Source organism: Pleurodeles waltl, chromosome 3_1 (assembly GCF_031143425.1).
Source record: "Pleurodeles waltl isolate 20211129_DDA chromosome 3_1, aPleWal1.hap1.20221129, whole genome shotgun sequence".
Lineage (NCBI taxonomy): Eukaryota > Metazoa > Chordata > Amphibia > Caudata > Salamandridae > Pleurodeles > Pleurodeles waltl.
In genome coordinates, this window is record NC_090440.1 from 745249362 (window position 1) to 745272390 (window position 23029).

Sequence of the window (23029 nt, forward strand, 5' to 3'; positions counted from 1 at the left end):
TTAAGCTCTGAGTAAAACTTCTAATATAATTTACGAAAAAGCAGAGTGTAATCTTTCGTGACTGAAAATACATGACATGAAAATAAGTGTATGTAACATAATTTAAATGAAAATTAGCTATAAATAAATCACACAATATAGGGGCATTACAAATAATCACAAATGTGAAAATAGTTGAGAAACCCTCATAAGGGAACAGTCAAATGCTGAGTGCGCAAATTGAAGCCCAAGTGGGCACACAAATCGTGTGTCCGCAAAGGACACTAAACTGATTAGTGTCCCTGTTAAAAAAAAAAAGGTCTCTCGCCCAGAGTTCATGAGGTGTAGTGCAAATATTCACAAATGAGAGCAGCGGGGAAACCCTCCTTTGGGAATGGTTATAGGTTAAAAGCATAGAAATGAAACCCAAGTGGGCTTACATACTGTAAATCACCAAAGAACGCACAAATGGTGAATGTCCCCACTCAAAAACTCATGCCCGAGGAATACATTTGGGGCTGTCCCACGTCGCCAAAAAGGCGCAAAAAGTATATGAAAAATATGCCCACTTCTGTATTGATCACCTTATAGGTAAAACCAAAAGGTACACAATAATAGGCACCCTAAAACACAGAAAGGCAGAAGAAAACCATATCTTTTCTGTGCAGGAACCAGACACTCAGATGCAGCTCAGAAGCAAAGGGTAGGGTGCTCCCGCCATGAGGCAACACCAGAACTAGGCAGGATCCCCTTCCTTTCCTCCTAATATAGAAAATGAACCTATAGCTGTTGTAAGAAAGTACTCTCTTTTTAGCATGTTTACCCCCCACTTATTGCCTGCTGTCAGTGTGTTTTGACTGTGTTCACTGGGATCCTGCTAACCAGGACCCCAGTGACTGTGCTCTCTCCCTCCAAATGTGGTTGTTCATGACTTTGTGCACCCCACAATTGGCATACTGGTGCCCCAATGTAAGTACCTAGTATATGGTACCCAGGGCATTGGGGCACCAGGGGTCCCCCATGGGTTCCAGATTGTATTATGCCACTCATGGGAGCCCATGCAAAATGTGTCTGCAGGTCTGCCATTGCAGCCTGTGTGAAAAAGTGCATGCACCCTTTCACTACCCGTCACTGCACCAGGTCACTGTAAGACACCCCTATGGCAGTCCCTCCTAGCTCAGCGGGCAGGGTTCAAGTACCCGTGTTAGGGCACCCCTACATGAGCAGAGGTGCCCCTGCGAACTCCAGCTACATTTTCCTGGACTTTGTAATGGCGGGGAAACTATTTTACTTGTGTACTAGACATAGGTACAGCTACATAATGGTAACGCCGAACCCTGGGCATGTTTTGTGTCAAACATGTTGGAATCCTACCCCAATACTGTTGCCAGTATTGGTTGTATGATTCCATGTACTCTGGGGGGGCTCCTTGGAGGACCCCCAGCTTTGCTCCTACCAGTTTGCAGGCCTTTCCCAGGCAGCCCACGCTGTTGCCATCCTACAGACAGGTTTCTGCCCTCCTTCTGCTTGACAAGCTCAAGACCAGAAGTTATAACAAAGGATTTTCTTTGGGAGAGGGAGGCTACACCACCTCTCCCTTTGGAAATAGATGTTACATGGCTTGGAAGGGGTAGCCTTCCCAAGCCACTGGTATGCTTTGAAGGGCACATTTGGTGCCCCCCGTCCCTGCTCTGGCACAAAACTGGACAATGGAAAGGGGAGTAACCACTCCCCTGTCCACCACTACCCCAGGATGGTGCCCAGAGTTCCTCCAGTTGGCCACTTGATTCTGCCATTTGGAATCTAAGATGGGCAGAGGCCTCTGGGAGCATCTGAGTGGCCAGCACAGGCAGGTGACCTCCCAACCCTCTCCTGGTCACCAGCCCTGCTAGGTGATCAATCCCCCTTTATGGGCTATTTAGGGTCTTCCTCTTGGGTGAGTCCTCACATTCAACGTGCAAGATTCTAGAAGGATTCCTCTGCAATGTTTATTTCTCCTTCTGGCCACTGGAACTGCAACTGGACCATCCAGGAACCGACAATCTGCAACTACAGCGACGACTCTGCTCTGCAACATTGTTTCCACTGTTCCTTCCAGGAACTGCAACATTTCCCTGGCTGTGCATTCTCTGAGGGGGACAAGCCTTCCTTCTGCATGGAACCTGCATCACGGGTGGTGGTCTGGAGTGGTCCCCTTGGTCCTCTCTACCAGGTGTCCAACTTAGGAGACGGTAAGCCTTTGTCTGTCCACGCAGGACAGTACCCCCTTGCACTGCGTCTCTTGCAGCTCCCAAGGCTTGTTGGCATCTCTTCCAAGGGATCTTCAGGCTCCGTGTAGCCCCAGCCCCCAGTTCTCTTCTCTGCGACGTACAGTCCTTTGTGTGCTTCTCCAGCGATGTGGGACTCCGTTCTAGGTGTGCTGCATGGGCTTAACCGAGACTCCTGTGCTTACAGCCTATGGGTGGCCTGTGGGGGCTGCCTTCTCTTCCTGTGACTCTCCTCACTGCTGAGTGTCACCCGGGACTCCCCTCTGTGGGAGGAGTCCCCCTGGGCCTTGCTGGTCCCCGGCAGCTCCACATTTCTTCTTCCACGACATTTCCCTTTGCCAAGGCTTTTTGGTGGTTTTCCCACACCACTGACTGACTGGAGTCTTTCTTCCGGCATGGGACGTCGACTGCCTAACTCCAGGAGCTCTTCAGTTGCTCCGGTGCTGCACTGCTGACTGTCCTTGTCCACAGTCAACCTGGTCCTGCATCCACAGACTAGTGGTAAGTGGCTCCTGCCACCACTGGACACTTCAACGAGAACTGGACTTGGTCCCCTTCCTTTCCTGGTCTTCCTCTACCAGGATCCACCTTTTGGTTTCTCACAGTCTTGTCTGGGTCTTGCATTATCCTTTTCTGTAGTCCTATTTATGGCTTTGGGGAGAACCAGGTACTTAGTTCTTTTGTCCTGGTCGCTGGTGGGAGGGGGGAAAAGGGTTGCCGGGGGGAAGGGATGTGACTCTGGTACTTTCATTTTGGGGTTTCTAGTTCCTCCAACTCTCCTCTACCGAATCCACTTCTTTGGGTGGGGGCTGACTTTCACATTCCACTTTCTTTGTATATGGTTAATTAAGAATCATGGCTGCATTGTAGCCCCTTTTAATTACCTCACCTCCAAAAGATGCCAAAGAAAGTTTTATGGACAGCTAGCTGCCAAAAAGTTTTTGAGGACCTTAAACAACCCATGTGCTCTCCTCCTATTTTAAGAATCACTGACTACTACAAGCAATTCATAGTACAGACACATGCTTCTGAGGTAGGGGTTGGGGCAGTACTGTCACAACTTAATACGGAGAGCGCGGACCAACCTGTTGCTTTTATAAGCAGAAGGTTGACCCCCAGGGAAAAGCTTTGGTGAGCCATAGAATGAAGGTCTTTGCAGTGGTTTGGGCTGTGAAGAATCTGAGGCCATACTTGTTTGGCACTCACTTCCTTGGTCAAACAGACCACAAGCCCCTTCTATGGTTAAAACAAAGAAAAGGTGAAAAACCCATACTGTTGAGGTGATCCATATCCCTACAGGGAATGGACTATACAGTGGAACATAGACCTGGGAGTAACCACTCCAATGCAGATGAACTCTCCAGATATTTCCACTTAGACAATGAAGTCTCACCTGGACAAGGTTAGCTTTATTGTCCTTCGTTGGGAGGTGGTGGGGGTTATGTGGGACAGTACCCACTTTCTGGCATGGTTACCCCCACCTTTTGCCTTGTCAGTGTATTTTTACTGTGTTCACTGGGATCCTACTAACCAGGATCCCAGTGACTGTGCTCTCTCCCTCCAAATTTGGTTGTTCCTGATTTAGTACACCCCATAGTTGGCATACTGGTGCCCCCATATAGGTCCCTAGTATACGGTACCTAGGTATTCAGGGCATTGGGGCACCAGGGGTTCCCCATGGGCTGCAGCATGTATTATGCTACCCATGGGAGCCCATGCAAAATGTGTCTGCAGGTCTGCCATTGCAGCCTGCGTGGAAAAAGTGCATGTACCCTTTCCCTACAGGTCACCACACCAGGCCTCTATAAGTCACCCCTCTGGCAGGCCCCCCAGCCCAGAAGGAAGGGTACAAGTGCCCGTGTGTGAAAGCACCCCTCCATGAGCGGAGGTGCCCCTACAAACGTCAGCTCCATTTTCCTGGACTTCGTAAGTGCGGGGTAGCCACTTTACCCGTGTACTGGCACAGGTGACAGATGTCCCATCCACGGAAATCTAAATTTCATTGAACATAATGAGATTTAGACTTCGGCAGATGGGACATCCGTCACCTTTGTGATGAAGTAACCCGACTCCTAGTTCTAAATTAGACCCTTAGTTCCATATCTGAAGGTGGGATCCCTCTTCACAGTTTTGATGCGATCTATGGCTTTTTCAGTATCCCTCTAGTGTGTCTTGTTTCTCAGACTCTAGTAATCATCCTCCTTGAAGAAGGCTGTTACCCGCTATTATAGAGATGATTGAATATTGTTTGAAAATCTTCTTGTTGAGCTGTACTCTATACAGACAGCGGGTGCCTATTGCAATGGGCACGTTTCGCACCCAGACATGTTGGGCACCCTGAAGGAAACCGCGTCGGGCTGAGTTGGACACTCCAGACATTTTTGGGGGCAAGATCCCATAGACACCCAGGACGAATTACCATCAAAGCCACAGGTTGCTGAGAGAACACCAAGCATTGGTCGTTGGCCTCCGAAAAAGTGAGACCCTTTAGAGTTGATGCTACAAGGACCACCTATGAGGAAGACACCAAGGTCCGAGACTATTCATCCGAGACATAGGGTAACAATACTTTGAAAAACATTATAGAAGGGAGGAGCACTGCTCCCAAGAGAGTCTGGCATCCACCCCTGACCAGATAAAAGGAGAGATGAAGGCCCACTGCTGCCCTTGTGCCCCAGTCAAAGCCAAGGCAAAGGATTGGAGAATTAGCCCGACCTACTTGGCTGACAACCTTCACAAAGGGACACCAAATGCCGACATCAGCACCAGAAACACCACCGGCATCTTCGGAGTTTAGATTGTAGTCAAGAAGACATTAAAGGCCGAGCTCGGAGACCTCAGAACCTCACATATTAGACTGTATACCAGCAAACATTAGGTAAAACCTCCACAAATAAAGCTGGCCTCCAAGCTTCCACCCATCCCAAAGAAAAGTAAGCATACTTTTGAGGTAAAACCCAAATACAACATTCCTCCACCCAGTACACAAGAAGCGCAAGTAGCAGATAACATCTCCTCAGCCTACACCTTCGCCAAACGCATCAAATTAATTATCGTAGACTGCACCCTTGCCACCTTCTTCACTACAGCCTCATACACCACCACCTCTTTGACCACGACTGCCAGTCTCACTGGTGCCTCCATTGCCTCCACCAGTATTTCCAGAAGAATCTATTTTACCTTACTGCTTCTCAGGCTGAGGTAGTTTGTATGGGGGGTGGGGCAGCCCATATGATCAACTCATAGGGACAGGAGATGAACCATGGAAGGACTAGAATGTTGATTCCCCTAGAGGATCAGGACATTAAACTTTACCTAGCAAAACCTTTCTTCCTAGATGATGCAACAGCATACCATGCTGTAATTCAGAGACGGGTACAGTTCCCTGATTTTGCAATGCACATTGTGGAGGAAGAAAACTATTCCCTCATAGGAACCCTCAAAGATTTAATCAGTGTTCACTTTTGGTTGCAGGGCATGATGAAATCTACCTCTGACAGCTTAAAAGAGCCCAGTAAGGGCCACGTAGTTACGCCCACCTAGAAAATAAAAAAAATTACAAAGCTTTGCCAGAAGACCTTTTTTGTACCAGAAGTCGGGTCCTACCAGACTCTCTGGTAGTACATGCAGCCAGAAAAGAGCATAATCACAAACCACCAAGGATGCCCTACACACAGATAATGAAAGTAAGCAAGTAGACACAGGCGGCAAGAGTTACCTTAAGAGGAACAACCCACTTGTGCCTAGCCAATTCTGTGGTGTTGCTGTTATGAAACAACAGATTACATTGGAGAAATGGAGGCCCTGATATAGCACGAGTTATACAGGAACAGTGGTGAAGAATATGTGGCTTAGAAAAAGTGATCTATGTCAGCATGCGCTGCACACTGGATGCAGCAGACAACATCACATGGTATAAACACATACATAATACTTGGTAGACACCATTGACTCCAAATGTCAGGCTTCAACCCAGAGGAGCAACAGCACCATCTAAACATTCCATTTGATGGGGTGCATCTTTTTGGACCTCAGGTGGATGAAATGTTAGAAAACATTTATAAGGACGCAGAAATTTGAAAGTCCCTCAGGTTTAGGAGGCTAGCTCTCTATGTGGTGTACAAAAATTATGTGCATAGTGCAGAGAGTCCAAGCAACCCCACCGTGGTTTAGTGAGGTAAAAACTAGACCACCCACTGCTCTAATTTTTATGGTAGATTGGTCGAGCAGTTTGTCCACATTTATTGAAACTCTGAGTACAACAAATGCTTTGCACTTTTCCAAGATAGACCTAACACTCAAAAGAATACCTCAAAACCAATTTAGGCAAATACTTCAGATTTTTATAACATTTTTAAGACTGAGATCATTAAAATCGGGTTAAGTACTTTTTACGTTAGGATTTTTCAAAGTGTAACAAAAATAGTCTTTTGTGCGTAATTACGCACCATAGGAATCAGTTGGAGGAAAATTTTAAAATGCACATAATATCAGGCAATTTCTTTACCAGTGTCACCTTTTGTTTGTAGGTTGAAGTCGTCGAGATGTCCTGTGGACCAGTGGGGGAAGTTTGGGAGGCTCATGGTTTCAGCGGGAGCAGCTGCTGAAAAGGCTTTGGAGCTGCTGCAGGACCTCTGTGGGGGGCCACTTGGAATAGCAGTGCATAGGCAGACTTCAAGACTAGTCTGGTTGGTCCCCTTGGAGCAGGGGACTTCAAACTGGGGGGTGGCCTCCCGGGGGGGAGGGAGGCGCCAGGCTCTGGCCAAAAGAGGCATTATGCAGATACCACTGCTTTTTTTAAGCAGAAAAGCATTTATTGCATTGTTAAAAAGGTTACAGAACTTAGCTGCAATGTTTAAATAAGTGTAGACATATTTGAAACTTGCCAACTTAATAGAATTATCGTGAAAAATTCTGAGGGGGGGGGGGGGCACGGCATTAAAAAGTTTGAGAACCATGAGCTGTGCGCAAATTTGCCCTTGGAACACGAAGGCAGGTTACTTTGAGGGTGGATTGCAGGTTAGCAGGGCCACTCTGAGGGAGGAGGGGGAGGTGATTGGTGGCACTTTTGTGTCCCGAAGTCCCTTGACCGGGGCTTTCGTCTGGTCCTTGGAGAGTCCAGAGTGGACTTTTTTTCTGGATGTCCAACATTGGGGGTACAGTACCCTGGGCTATTGAACGTTTCAGCCACTGAAGGTTGCAGTGAAATCAAACTTAGCACGCTTAGATGATTTGTCCTCCAGTTCCGTCGGGTGGAATTTGCTCCGGCTGCTCTGTCTGGTTCCTTGGTCAGCGGCCGGTCAGTGAACTGGACTTCACTGGTCTTTGCTTCTTTGTTGCAGGGAGTAATGCCTGCTGATAAGCCTTCTTAATCTGACTTCAAAATGGTATGTGTTGTCCCTCGGGTTGGCTCTAAAATGTAAATACTGAGGGGAGGTGGTTTTATTTTATGTTTTAGAGATCATGGATGGTGTAAGTTACCTTGATGGCTGCAAGTCGGATGATGAATCCCACCTATAGTAACTGGTTCTCCTTGGACTTTTTTTTTCCCCAAGCCGCCTTTGTAGAGTCAAATGGGTTCCTGTAATGTTGGGACTAGACCTAGTATTGTGAATGAGTTCCAGTTTTTAAGATCCACTGCTCATACAGATTTAAGTCCTAAAATAGCATTGGTTGTTTTTAATCAAAAGTACGATAGTCTGCCAGGCCTTACCATTAATGATTGAGAGCAAGCCACTTTTGATGTTTTTTCCAGCATGTATTTTGGGGAGTTCTTCAATGCCAAGTAATGTATCCCACCATGCAGGCTTGGGGTTCTAATTTTTTCCCAGTAGGGTTTACTCAAGTAAGTTACGTTTTAATTGTACTTTGTAAAGGATGCTTGGCAAAAAGGCTCTCTATTCTTGGCTGGTTACCAGATGTCAGTGTGGTGATGGAAGAGAGGCGGATTGGAATTTGCCTGCGTTTTCTCCTAATGGATTATTTCAACATTAAAATTAGGATAAATGTTCTATCTGAAGTTTAGATCCCCTAAAGAATGTTTTGGTATATCCTAAATGATAAAAATTGAAAGGCAAGTAATTTATTTGGACTGGACAAGGCCAATTCTTTCAAATTTTTTTCCTCTAATTTTCAAGTGTTGCTCAGGTCGCGGTACCACATAATCATGCGGCATAGACAGTCATTACTGGTGTGAGTTAAAATACATTTAGACATGAGGAATGTTGAAATATCAAAACAGATAGTACAATCAGGCAAGGCACTATTTGGGCAAAATAACCAGTGTGCACATCAAGTGTAATCTCCAGATGAAAGTCAAACATGTATCTCTTTGAGACCTACGCTTGTGGTAAGATCTGCCCTGTGATATAGAGCCTTTAGCTGCTGTCCATTTTTTCTCAATGTCCAACCTAAACTCACTAGATCACAGAAATACGCTAAAAACAGGACTAAGGCTCCAGTGAATGTCTCATTGCTTGGCACAAGCAAGGTAAAGAAGGTTCACACAGCATAAGGTTAATACTAAAGTGGAAGGATCCTCTAAAGAGCAGAAGAAGGAAGAGAACTGTAGTCAAAAACGAGAATTAAATATGACAAAAGTGTTATTGGGCCAACTTACAGACTTCCCATGGTTGGTAAACCAAGCAGGTTAGGCCATGAAGTAAATTCGTTTTTAAGTCTGAAGAATTTAAGGGTACATGTTCAAAAGAAAGTTGAGAACTCCTGGCAGACGACCAGTTAAGTCTTCTGCTAGGGAAATTTAAATTCTCCACTTCAGAGTTCGAGTAAAGGGCGGGGGGGGAAAGATGTTGCAAAAAGAAGGCAGTAACTATATCCTACTCACTCTCAGTTTAGCCAAGGACACTGGGTGTACTGAAAACCAGTCTTATTATATTTTCTATACGAGTACTATTACTAATGATGTTGGGATATTTAAAATGTTGCAATATTAATACAGAGCTGAATCACTTTTAGGGGTTTCAGTGTACCTTTTTAATTTCATGTAGGTGTGCCTAGAAGACACTTGGGATAGCCCTGTTTGTTTTTTAACTGTACTTGTGGGCTCAACTTTCCAGGAGGTATTGATGCATTCACTTAATTTTAAAGCAGATGCACGTGGGACCCACTTGTGTTCCTAAAATAATATATGGTATGCCTATTTGAGCCAGTACATAAGTTCAGCCTAGGTTTCTGACACAGAAATGCATTTTCATAGTTGCTCATTTATTTCACACATCTTCCTATTATTAATGTGGATTTTTAGAGCAAAGCACAGTACAAATGGTGAATATCTAAAGTTATAGCAGGTAATCACTAAGTACTCCAAAGAGAGTTGCTTTTTTCTTGTATAGATTGGCAGGCAGACATCTTTGGAGTCTCAAATCTAGTGAAGGAGCTTCTTTGAATTGAGTGAGTGGAACCTCTTCTTCCTTTAGCAAATGATGATGTGATAGTTTTTTGTTTATATTGACAGACTAATCAATGCTTTTTGTTTATAGTGATGAATCCAAGCTGCCCACCTAGCCTTGCCTGACTCTGTTCAGAGTCTTGGCACAGTCCTGCTGAGAACAACTATGGATGAAAGTTAATAAATGGAAAAATATGATTGTAATTAAAATACCTAGCTACATAGTCTCAGTGTTTAACTACTGGGTTAATCGTTTCTATTATTATGTTTGTTCCCCTACACAGAAAAAAAGAAAGATCACAAAGAACCTTTGAAAAGGGGGGCTTTTGGATAGACATTGTGGATTGTATGTAGGTTTTGCTGTTATCTCTTCAAGTGCCTCTCGGACAGGATGAAAGCCATGAAAGGGTCTTGGTGAATATCTAGCTTAAACACAAGTGGTAGCAGGTGTACTGGTGTGTTTGCGTCCTTAGCCTTTGATGGTAGCAGCATATTACTATTGTCTTGTGTTCTCCTAGCAATCCTACCTTGAAAAGGGTAGTGCTTTTCACCTTCTGCCCACAACTGATTCCCTTGCTTGCTGTGTGGCTTTACTGTCCACTCTGAATATCGAAAACGAATACATCGCTACAGTAGCTAATACTGTAGACTTTCTGTGAACCCCAGTGCCCCCCTTCTCCCCAAAGGAAATAAAGCTTACAACCTAAGTAGCTTCTTAGTTGTTGTCCATTCCAAATGTCACTCTCTCCAACTTTGTGTTTAGTCACTAAATGTATTAATTAGAGGTATGGATAAACTGCATGCCATGTGCTTGTGTCATGTTTGTGTTTGCAAATTTCCCAAACAGTAATGTAAAGATTAATTACCAATTTATTGTACTTGTTCATTGTATGGAAGACTTGCTTGAGAGATATTCAAATCACCTGAGGTGTGAAGGGTATCAGTTATATTTAGATTGGATGGGGCTATAAAAATTGAAGAAATTGTACTTGGTTTTTATTTTTCATCATTAGTTTTCCTCAGTTTTCCACATACTTAAACATAAAGCTAAGGAGTACAAAATATATTGCAATTTCTCACCTAAAACCTCAAAAGATAGAGAAAGACTTTTCATTTGGTTAAAGAAGGTCACATCTAAAGAAGCACTATCTTTTGAAAAAACACCAAACACAGTATATTCAGAAGCGAGAAACCTGTATCTTTGAGATCTGAACCATGTACCTTAAAAAACCTGGTAGAAAGGTTCAGAGGAAACCAGGAGATGAAAGTCCCCTTTTTTAAGGAGATAATTCACATTGGGAAGTCAAGACCTGAACCAGCCTTTGTACCACTACCACCAAAGCAAAGACTCCTCATACTCCCACTAAAGACTCATCAACTACAATACCATTGTCATCAAAACCATCAGCAACGATACAGTTGACAAAGGCGTCTCTCCATCAACGAGGAGGCATGAAAAAACTACTATAGTAATGTCGGCAGCCATGAAAATAACTACTATGTTTTTTTTCCCCACAACAGTGTCAGCCACTGTTGCATTACCTTTGGCTATCCCATTGAAATTACCACCGTTGACAGACCCACTGCTGGTGACTTCCGATGACATCATTGATTACCCCACTATTGTCAATGAAAAAACTGTAATCTCCAGGCTTTGCAAATGTCAGAATAAACATTCCATGGTAAGGTGTTGCCAAACCCTCCAAAGCACCTGTTTGAATGCAAACACTCTAGGGATAAGGGTATTTTGGGGTTAGCTCATAGCCCTACTCAACCCAGTGTATATTATCAGGACCCGGATGATGATTGGTATGACAATGAATCATTCTCAACATTTATATGACAGACATACAGAAACCCCTGTGTTACCATGAACAAGAATGATGCTACAGCAAGGAACCTCTTGAAGGTGGCACACATGGATCTGCTCAACCTATGATGCAAGTTCCATTAAGTGAAGTAAAAGAAAAAAGTACATTTAATGTTAGCCGACTATTCCTCATGAATCTCTGAACCAGCATCATTGGCTTAAAGAAAACAAGTTCTTACAGCAGCTTCATCCCAGTTGTATTACCTCAAACATAACCCTCTTCTCCTAGAACATCTTCAGAAGTACCACTCAATCTGCCTAATCTAGTTCACTTACTAGCAGCTTCCCATGTTCTACAGCCATGGAAATCTGACAATGATTATGGCTACACAGATGATGTACAAGTGGAAGGGGAACTTCTTCCCTTTTCCCCTACTTCATTTAGACATAGTATCTTTAGGGTTATAAGCATAGCTCCTGAACAATACGAATTCCAGCACTTCAAAATTCCAGATGACTGTAGAGAAATTTTAGCTAATGCTAGAGCCATTTCCAAAAATGAATTCATACAGAGCCAATGATTCTGTATTATGATTATGGCTTTACAGATGATGTACAAGTGGAAGGGGAGCTTCTACCCTTTTCCCCTACTGATAACAGTCCTGAATAGAATGAATATATAAGAGATTCAATTTTCCTCTGCCAGATAAAGAAACAGATTGCTTCTGTCTGATTTCAAAAAGACACCAAGGATACTGTTCGAGCAATCCCCAATAATTGACAACATGTGGTCAGGGGGTCTCAAAACAGTGAAGAATCCAGCAAAAGTAGCAGCTTTTCTTCCAAGGCTAGTCAAAAAGTAATAAGCCTCTGTTGATACTTGGGTCTACCTTATTGGACACCCACAGACAGATTCAGTAATAAAGCAAGTGGCTCCGAAAAGATCTCACACATCTATTCTGCCCCTCCAGATAGGGAAGGGAGAAGGTTAAATAATGTTGGCAAGAGGTTTTCGGCAATGGCCACCACTACTATAAAAGCATCTAATGCCTTAGCAGTTTTATCTCACTGCGGTATTCAAATGTGGTTTGACATTGCACTGTTCTTCAGATACAACATGAAGATAAAAGATCTGAGGCTAAAGCCATCTTGCATGAAGGTGAAAGAAATTCCTCTGCAATTTTTGATATCTCAGTGGACATTGCCAGAATTGACTTTAAGCAGTTGTCTGGTGCAACAGTATTACGTATGGGGTGGTGAAAAGCGACATTATTTCAACCTAAAGTGCAGAGTGTACTTTAGACATGTCTTATGATGGAGACTCACTAATTGGCGAGCATGTTGAAGATGGGCTTAAAGCAAATAAGGCAGATACAGCACACTCTCTAGGATTGTTAAATCAGCGAGTAATACAACTTTTTCAAGGAACTAAAGGCAAAAGCCAGTGTGCTTTTAGAGATGAACATAGGTACCAACGCTACCAGACGCATCAATAGCTATACTGTCACCATACAGTCCCTGGCATAGAGCACCACCACCAGTGTCTCTCCAAAGACAACTTCCTCGCTGAAGACCCAGAATTCATAGTAATCTCAAGAAACCTCCTGACGTCAGTGATAAGTGTCTGACGGCTACCACATCTTATTTTCCAGCCCCTGTAGGCAGAAAACCTTTTTTTTTTTTTTTTTTTTTTTAAACATCTGGTTCAGGAAGATAATAACAGACTGATCGTTCTTAGATATCATAAATCTTGGGCACGCATTGCAATTCATGCAATCACCTTCACCTGTGTTACCATCCATCCAAGGAACTGAATCAGCATCTACAGATATTGTAGGCAGAAATATCTTTAATAATAAAAAAGGAGCCATAGAACATTCCTAGAATCGCAGTGAAATATAGGCTTCTTTTCTTGCTTTTTCGTAGTAAAGAAAAAGTCAGGAGAACCGAGAACGATTTAGATCCCTGCCAATTGAACCAATTTCTAAAGAAGCAAATATTTTGCATGAAAACGTTACAAGAGGTCCTCCATTTGTTGTAGGTAGTGGTTCTTGTGTCAACCCTAAACCTACAGGATGCATACTTCCATATCCGTATCCATCTCACACACACAAAGTATCTTAGATCGAAGTGGCGGACAGCCAATATCAATACAATGTATTCCCATTCAGCCTCAAAACAGTTCAAATAATTGTTAGGAAGTGCATGGCTCCTTTTACCAGCACATCTGACAAAACAGGGACATCACCTGTTTCCCTACTTTGATGATTGGTTAGGCAAGTGAAAATCTGTCAAGGTGTCAAAAACCCCTGTGAAGGCTACACTGCAACTTTTCCAAGAATTAGTTCTAACACTCAAAAACGACAAATCAGTATTAGTGCTACAATTCCTAGGTGCAATCTTGGATCCAGATGCAGGCAAATCATTCCCATTCAAAGAGAGAAAAGCATGGATTATCAAGCTAACACAGTATTTGCAAAAACAAAACAAAATCACTGAAGAACGTACACGCCTCTTTTAGAAATAGTGTTGCCCTTCATTAATTTAATCCCCAACTACAGTCTTCATATGCATCCATTTGAAGAAATTAGGATAAACAATCGCTGCAAACTTGGAGGTTGACAAAGAGTTAATCAATCTGGCTTAGAGTATAAAGCAGGCTCTGTCATTGTGGTTTCAAAACAAACACCAGAGCTGGATTGACTTGACTTCAACAAAGGTCCGACTTTATCATGACAACAGGTGGTTCTCTGAATGGTCAGGGGCTGGTGGTGAGGGAGGGTACACCTTCAAGATCTGGAAATGAGTGATCAACATTCTGGAGATGGTAGCTGTTGCTGTTGGTCTACAGTATTTCCTTCCAAGAATAAAAGGACCATATGTATTGATTTGCATGGACCAACCACATCAGTGTAGTGCCTGAACCAACAAGGGTGAACTCGATTACTTCCCCCCATTAGAAGAAGTTCAAACTATAATGAATTGGACCATCAAAAACTGCATCCAACTGCCGGCTGAACATGTTCTGGGAGTAGACCATGGATAGGTGGACACATTAAGGGGAGTATACAGAGTGTGCTACAAATGGGAACTAACTACATCTGATCTAATTGAACAAGATCTTTAAGCGCTGGAGAAAACTGACCCTGAACCAGTTTGCGATACAGCAGAACAGGAAATGTTATAATGCCAGCAGGCATACTGTACTGGTCCATGAGGGAACGCATATATGATAACCTAATCAGGGGCACTGGCTTTAGCTTTTCTCCCCGCTTTTTCCCCCTGTTTTTTCTAATTGCAAAGGTCCTGCTCAAAATAGAGAGGTAACCATCCTGGATGATCTTAAAACCCCATTTATGGCCAAGACGGTATTGGTTGATTGTGCGTGGTTGATCCGATAGGACAAGAAGCACTAAGTTATACCACTAACTTCCAAACTTTTTTCCACAGCAATGGTCAGGTACTTCATTTAGACCCAGTATCTTTAGGGTTATAAGCATAGCTCTTGAACAATACGAATTCCAGCACTTCAAAATTCCAGATGACCGTAGAGAAATTTTAGCTAAAGCTAGAGCCATTTCCAAAAATTAAGTCATACAGAGCCAATGTTTCTGCATTAGGTGTACCCAACACATTTTACACCCAGTCTCCTTTGCTCCACATCAAGATCTTCCATACCTTCTACAGTTGTCTAGCGTAGGTCTTATTCATTCTTCAATGATGGTCTACTTGTCCTCTATTTCAAGGCACAGAAAGGGACAAGATCAGCTTCCTCTCTGGTCCACCAGGATTATAAAGAAGTTTCTTAAAGGCTCTTCAGAGGTTTCTCCCTGGCAAAACAACCACCATTTCATTGGCAATTTAATACTTTCTCAACGTGAAAAGGCTGTTCGTATCAGTACATAAACTGGCCACTAAATTTCAATCATGGAAACTCGCACTTATACTACCATTAACCTCTGTGAGAAGAGTAGATGAAATTCAAGACTACATAAAAGAACCTTACCTACAATTCCATGATGAGTCATTTTAAGGACTTTTTACCTAAAGTACCAACATTTTCTCATATAAATGAACCTAAAATTCTTGAAACAACCTTAAAAAAAGCCAAACACTGCAGCACAAGGAGCACTCCATACCTTAAACTTTAAATGATGTCTATTTTACATTGACAGAACAAGCAAATTCCAAAAGTAAATTACTTGTAGCCCACAGGGCTCCTAGAAGAGTGTATTCACAATCTAAACATACTATAGCTTGCTAGGTGTCTGCCGCTGTTATGAACTGTCACAATAAGGTTGCTCACCCTTGACAAACAAAAATTTCAGTGGATTTAAACAGAAGTTTGTTAACCTCTACAGCTTTGATCGCTTGGGTGCTATTAATGGACATTTGCTGTGCAGCAACCTGAAAGAACACACACTTATTTACTCAGCATTATTGCCTTGGTAGTGATGAATTCATCCACCTTGAGGTGCGTTGTGCATCTGGAACATCCAGAGTATAGGGGCTTTTGTTTTTCAGGTAATCATGGGCCTCTGGTCTCCAGGAGAACAGGTTCAGTGTATTGACCTGTTTGAACTTTGGGCAATTTACCTGGCCCTGAAAGCCTTCCTGCCATCCCATTGAAGGCAGTCTGTCAAAATCTTAACAGACAACAGGACTAGGATGTGGCATTTGAGTAAGCAGGGCGCGAGGCCTCTTCTCTGTCGAGAAGCCTGGAGATTATGGTCCTGGGCACATGCACATAGAATCTGGCTGGTTTCCAGGCATATGGCAGGCTCTCTGAACACTAGAGTTGACAGCCTGAGTCTGCATCATCTTGTGAACCTAGAAGGGTGTCTTCACCTTAAGGTAGTTATAGACATCTTCACTCTGTAGTGCACCCCTCAGATGAACCTCTTCAGTGCTGGCTAGAATGCACACTGCCTACAGTTCTTTGCATGCCCGTTGCAGGAAACATTTTGGCATGCGTTTCAGTTGAAATTGGAATTTTCTGCTTCACTATGCATTGCCGCCATACCGTGAATCCTCCTGTATTGAAGAAGCTGCACCAGAACAGAGCCCATCTAATTCTGATTGCCCGGTAGTGGTTGAGAATTGTGTGATTTACAGATCTTCTGTGACTCTCTTTGTATCTCCTACTCCAGGTGCCTCTTGGAGGAGCGTATCTCCTATCCCAGTGAGATGGCCCGGTTGTGCACCCCGACCTCAGCAGCGTCCACCTTCATGCTTGGATATTTTGTGCTTGCCCCTGAGCTACTTTCACCAGCTATTTGATGTGTTTCTGCCTGTGAGCCTTCCAGACAAACAATGCATTCAGGATAATGATTCCATTTTGTTAGGTGCTGACCACAGATAATAGTTGACCCTCTGTAAGCACACCTGTTTGAAGTGTTGCATTTTCTCCCTTCTTTAGCTCAGCAAAGCTGTCCAGTAGGTGCTGTTTAAAGGTTATATTGTTACATGTTTGGCTTTCAGTTGTCTTTGTGAACAACCATCCTTGTTAAATGTTACGGGGAGGGGATTCTCTTTAGTCAAAGAATTGGTAGGCTGAAAACAGCCCCACATCTTGGGCTTCACTCAGGCCCACAGAAGGAGGGGGTCTGTTACCTTACTTGCAGGTCCATAAGGTTTGGCTGTCTGAGGGAACCGTTCCACCAACCAGTCCAGTCCCTGCTTTTTATTTATCGCTGGGTTCATGTAATCTGGGTGCACTGTTAGCCTCCAGTCGTGTTTTACCAGTCGACAGCAATGCCTGGTCCCTCAGATCAATGCCTGGGATAGTGCTTTTTCCGGCGGGGGGGAGTGAGGGTTCCTGTGAATTTTCCATAGCCTTCCTGCTGTCCTTTTGTTAGAAATCTGTTGAAGGTTACTCTCTCACATTTGGTGTTCCTCGGTCCCAACCCAAAGGGCCCTCTATGCCAGGGCCATTGATGCTGCTCCGAAAGTGGTCCTGGCGCAGTCTTTCTGATTGTCCCAAAACACAACTGCCCACTTTGCTTCCAGGTGGTAATTGACCAAAGGGTCTGCCTTGTGCTCTGTAGCCAGAGATCTGTTGCCTCCTGCTCCTCAATGGCCCAGAAGTGCTCGCATCTGGCACCCTATCCACTTTACCTTCTTCTTGGCCCACCACTCAGCCCTCAACTTAAATAATTTAAGTAAAGTGCGTGGGTAATCATAGGAGAACCACCTGCTTCTCCCTGAAGTCTGGGTATGCGCCACCCGAACCATTAGCCCTAGTGCTGCCCGCCCACTGTTTCTTCATGGGTGAGTTGCAAGTGCCTCCTGATGTGTCTACTCTGTCTCTGGAGATAGACCAGGTCTTCTGTTGTGGCATGTTGCAGGGTCTGCAAATCTTGCACCTCTCACTCTGCTATCTCCCTTCACTGCTTGGGTGATCAAAGTACCTGCCTTGTGGTCTGTAGCCAGAGTTCTGTTGCCTCCTGCTCCTCAACTGCCTAGCAGTGCTCGCATTGGGCTTTCTATCCCGTTTTCCTTTTTCTAGGCCAACTACCCGGCATGCTGCCCCCAAATTATTTAAGAATAGTACAAGAGTAGTTATAGGAGAACCACATACTTCTCCCTGGAGGCTGGGGGTGGGCTGCCGCAGCCAGCAGCCATAGTGCTGCTGGTGCACTGTTGCGCAACCCACTGAGGTGCAAGTGCCCCCCAGTGCGTCCATGTCTTCTGTTGCAGCATGTTGCAAAGCCTGTCAAATCTGGCATTCTTCCTCTGCCAACCCTCTTCACTGCTTTGGTGCTCATCGCTTCCCAGCCTGTTCCAGGAGTTGCTCTTTTCTACTGGTGGCCCAGACCCCGCCATTTAACTTGTTTCACACTCTGCACAGAGAGCTGGCCTGCACTGTTCGACCTTCAGTCCTTCCCTGCAGAGGCAGCCCTTAGCATATGGCATTAGTTTGGTATCCAAATGAGGTAGGATTGCATTTGGGTCTGGCAGGAGCCTTCGTTACATCTTTCATATTGACCCACAAGCCACACCACCAGTTGTTTTCCTTGTAGAAAAAAGATGCTTCCAACTATCATTAGTTCTCTAATATCAATGCCACTGAATTCTCACACGACTCGGCAGGTAAACTTGAATGGTGTTGTGGTGAGGAGGCAAAGTTACGTGAAATTTGATGTCATTAGTATATTATAAATTGTTTGCACTTATTAAGCTAGAACGTTTGATTGATAGTCTGTGGCTTCAACTGTGATCTTCCAGTAACAGTACTGCGTATTTCAGCAAGTTTGAAAATCCAAATGATATTTCACTGCGGACCTCTCATTACAGCTAAGTAAATTTGATCAAGTTGGTTGTAAGTTTACCTTATGGTTTTTTACTTGGGGGCACTTTGTTGTTTGTAACTGTTGTCCCCAAAATATAAAAGATACAATTGTCCACATTATCCTTGAAAAGGCAGTTAACTTCGGTAGCAGCTTTAGGCAGATTGAAATCGCTTAGATGTCACTTGAATCCATTAGCTGAAAGGAAGCATGGCCGCCATGTGTACCCCATTGCTATCAGCCTGGCAGCCCATTTCAGTGCTCCTTCCCCAGCTGTTTAGCATGACTTGCATTTTTGAGTGTCTCTTTATACACTAAGTATACCGTGATGTAGCATTTTAGATTAGGTAAGGTTTGATTGTGTTTCTCAGTGCTTTACATTGTATTTCCAGAATCATTGCAAAGTGTGCGCTGTGTAGTTCTCTAGCAACATTCTTGGACATCTGTTGTGTGAGACAGAAAATGTTATGGTTGTAATTCATTTTCTTTTTTGTGTAAGCAGGCCTGGCTGGAATATTTGATACTAGCCTACATGGTGCTGGCATTAACACTACAGAAACGTCAGTTATGAATTTTCTCTCTGCCATTGAATCTCGCACTGCTGCATCTTCAGGAGCCACTCTTCTGCCACAGTTTAGGGCTGCATCATGGCAGACAGGTATACTTTTTTTGTTTTTAATTTCATGTTATGTTTTAGTGCAATAAGTAGTGATGAACATTTCACAGTCATATTTGTCATGTCTGCATCTTGAACCCTTTGCCTCTCGTTTTACTGAAAAAGTGGAGAAAGACTGCTTTAGAGCTATACTCGTTGTGAGTGATTATGATCTTTACGGATCCTTGTCAAGGTTTGGGCGAGGAGCGGGGAACGGGCAGTTAATAACAATGTTTGTTTTGTTATATTGGAGAGGCCTGATTACCCACCCTTTTTGCGCAGTCAGTGACGTAAGATATTACTATTGTTGCTCATTGTTTCAAGCTTCTGCACCAGGCTCTTCAGTCCACCAAGATGCCTAGGGCAGAAAGACAATGCGGTTGGTCAGTGGCCATAACGTTCTTGGGCTTACCAAGACTTTCTCAATTTCTGCTCTTTATTGAGTGTCCTATTAATCCTGGAGCACAGTAGCTTTTCTGTTTGCCTCATTTTCTCAAGCTTTATCGTTACTCAAATTTTTCAGCCTAAGGCAGCTCCCAGCTTTGATACTCAATATAATTATATGCTTTACATTGATTTGAATGCTGTGCTTACATGGTTGTTGATGGAAATGTATTGAATCTGAGCACAGTTGCAGGGAATACAAGACTGGCTTTTTACTCATCCAGCATCGTAGTGACCAACACATAGTTGGGATTTCCCGGACTATCAGCATCATGAAACCATACCTGGACAATCCACAGTCAAAATTTGAAAAAACTCCTAAATTATTAGCAAGGGCCCTGTGGCAAAAATACACTGATGCTAGTCTGCACTAGTTTTGAAACTCATTTAACCCAAGTAGCTCTTTATTTCAGAAACGTCATCAGAGTTAAATAAGCGGTCTTTCACTGATGGTACAACAATGTAAATTTAATTAAATATGGTTAGAGTAGTGGGCTGTAAAAAAAAAAAAAAAAAAAAAAAAAACTTTATTAATATCAAGAAAATACTCTGCACTTGCAGATGCAGTTTCAACAACTGCATTAAGCAGTATTTATAGATAAGATGCAAAAGCAGGAATTTAAAAGACAGGAAGATATAGGAAAGTGCCCGGGTTTTGAGAAATTGTGTAAGCCTTTGCTGGGTTGCATTGTTAATACGTGAAGAGAATCATGCATTCAGGATTCGTTATCTAAGACATTTTTTAAAATCCAAAGCAATAAATAGTAGATTAGGTTTTGCAAGAGAAATCAATTGCCCTTTAGTTTTAGAGAAGTGCACTTAAAATGGCTTTATGCAGTCAAAGTCTTGGTGTTTTGAATAACTTGTAATAGCACCTGTCCATAATAGGGAATAACGTGTGGTACGACAGCGCCACAAATTGATGTATCAGCAGTATTTTCTGTCTGTAAGTAAGTATTCTTTCATTGCCTCCCATTTAAAAGTTACACATTTTTAGACAGCGTCGTGCTAAAAACATTTTAACATCTTTAGGCACCCTCTAGCCAAGTTACTCCTTTGAGCCGAAGCATGCTTTTACATGTATGCCAAAAAATGTTTTAACTCAGTTTGCCAAGATTATCTGTGTCTGCTGATTGATTGTTTCATGTGACCTGATAGCGGATATCTATGATCGATCTTCTTTTGACCATTAAAGAGTCTTTCACAGAACTTGATCCTAAGTTCCCTGTAAGGCCCCTTGCCTTACAGTACGGAATTTGGGTATTAATTTCTGTTCCAATTTTTCCCTGAAATGCCAGTTTGCTGCAGTTTCCTAAACATTAAAGTAAAGGCTCAGCAAATCATTTTCCAGTTTTTTTTTTTTTTTAGAAAAACAGCATTTGTTTTAGTCCAGTTTAGACTTCACTAACAAAACACTATCTGTTTGGCAGCACAACATCGATGTCGCCTCCAAGGTTCGGAGCCCTGCATCCGGCTGATCCATGGCTTGACTAGATGTGATCAAATGGCTGCACTGGCTTCCGATCCACAACAGACCCTTTTTGCAAGGCCTCAGTGATTGCTGGAAGAACAATATTGCAAAGAAATCCAGAATTTATGGCTGATAAATGTATGGTTGATATGGTTCACTTGTAAGAACCTGATAGAGACCTTCACTCTGTAAATTTGTTCCTTCTTTCTGTCCCCAAGTTCTGCACTGTGGTTTGCAATGAAAGATCCTTTTTCATTGCTGCTTATCTAACATTGAATTCACTCCCCTAGTCTGTCTGAGGTGAACAGTTTGTGCTTAAAATCAGGAAACTTCTCCAAACTTTTCTGTATACACAATAACTTCCTGTTGCCTTGTCTCACATTGCGGTCCAAGCTTGATCTTTAGAGCCAAGTAGCTTTTTGTGTATATGTGTGTTACAAGCAACCAGTAACATAAGATCACCACAGTAATGGCTCTGCATCATCCTCTGCAGCTCGAGATCAGAGGAGGCTTTTATTAACTCAACACAAAAGAAACATTACCCAAATATCCCTTACATCTGGACTGGTGAGATGCAGTTTTTTTTATAGAGACTACAGTCTAAAAATGCAGAAAGAGAACATGAATCCACAATTGTAATTTCAGATGGGAATAAAGAGAACAGTTGGTGCAGTGTGAGATGGTACAATTCTAAGTAGACTGTGCAAACAATATGGCATGTGAATTTGTGAACACAGCAGTGAAAGCCATTATCCTGGTGGTTTGGTATTTGGAAAAGCCTGTCCTTGCTCGCCTGTTTGTATTTAGTAGGCTCATTACATATTGCAATTCCTTATAACGGGAATGTGCACTTTGCTCCTGGTACAGGTGATGTTTTAATGCTAGATTAAGTGGGAGAGAGATAGCCATGTCACTAGCTATTTTCTTGCCTAAGCAACACCAAATAGACCTCCCAGCAGCGATAGGAGGCAGTAACAGAAATACTTCAAGGGAACCCTCACTTCTGTGGGTGTCAATTATTATTTGTTTTGCTTCACAGTGAACATCTTAAAATCCTAGCTCAAGGTCTATCATTCATTGAGGTGATGAAGGAAAGACCTTGCCCAGGTCAGTGCGGTTGGTCCTGGTGGTCCATCACTGCCTTCAATTATCTCTCCTATGAACATGGTGGTTTTAGAGGGCTCTCTTTGACATCCTTCTGTGTTGATACTGATTCCTCATTGTTGTCTCATGATACTTGAAACCCAGGGAGTTTGGGTGCTGGGGTGTAGGAGAGGGCAAGGATCAACTCACTGTAGTGCAGTCAGAGTCCAGCACAGTAGTAAAACTGCAGGCATAAGTGTTGAAATGAACATCCTGATATCTGCCTCTTTAGTGGCTTGTTTGCAAAATAGTTTGACAGACTGTCTTAACAGATTAACCTATACATCCTACAAATAGAAAATGCTTTATGAGAGGATGTTAATGTTCCTCTAGACTTGTCGTCACCCAACTATAATCATTTTGATTCGGGGAGCAAGGCCAAACATAGCCTTATGTTCCAATTGGATTTCTTTTGGCAGTGATATCTTATCATCTGGCCTAATCTTTTAATTCCTTCTTTCAGTCCCATTGATCTTCCAACTAAGCCACAAGTTTAGAAGAATACAGTGGTGTCTTAGGATTCTGGTGGCCTCTCAGTGGCTCGACCAATACCGTTTCTTGGA

The 23029-nt window shown here is 43.2% G+C and overlaps 1 protein-coding gene across 4 annotated transcripts in view; it reads left to right on the forward strand.

Annotated features, from left to right (window-relative positions):
- Positions 1-23029, forward strand: part of QSER1 (glutamine and serine rich 1) — a 564431-nt gene that overhangs the window by 68895 nt on the left and 472507 nt on the right. For all 4 annotated transcript variants that reach the window (XM_069223515.1, XM_069223516.1, XM_069223517.1 and 1 more), the window contains exon 3: positions 19256-19411. In XM_069223515.1, the coding sequence (XP_069079616.1) occupies positions 19256-19411 (156 nt within the window). The remainder of the gene's footprint in view (positions 1-19255; positions 19412-23029) is intronic.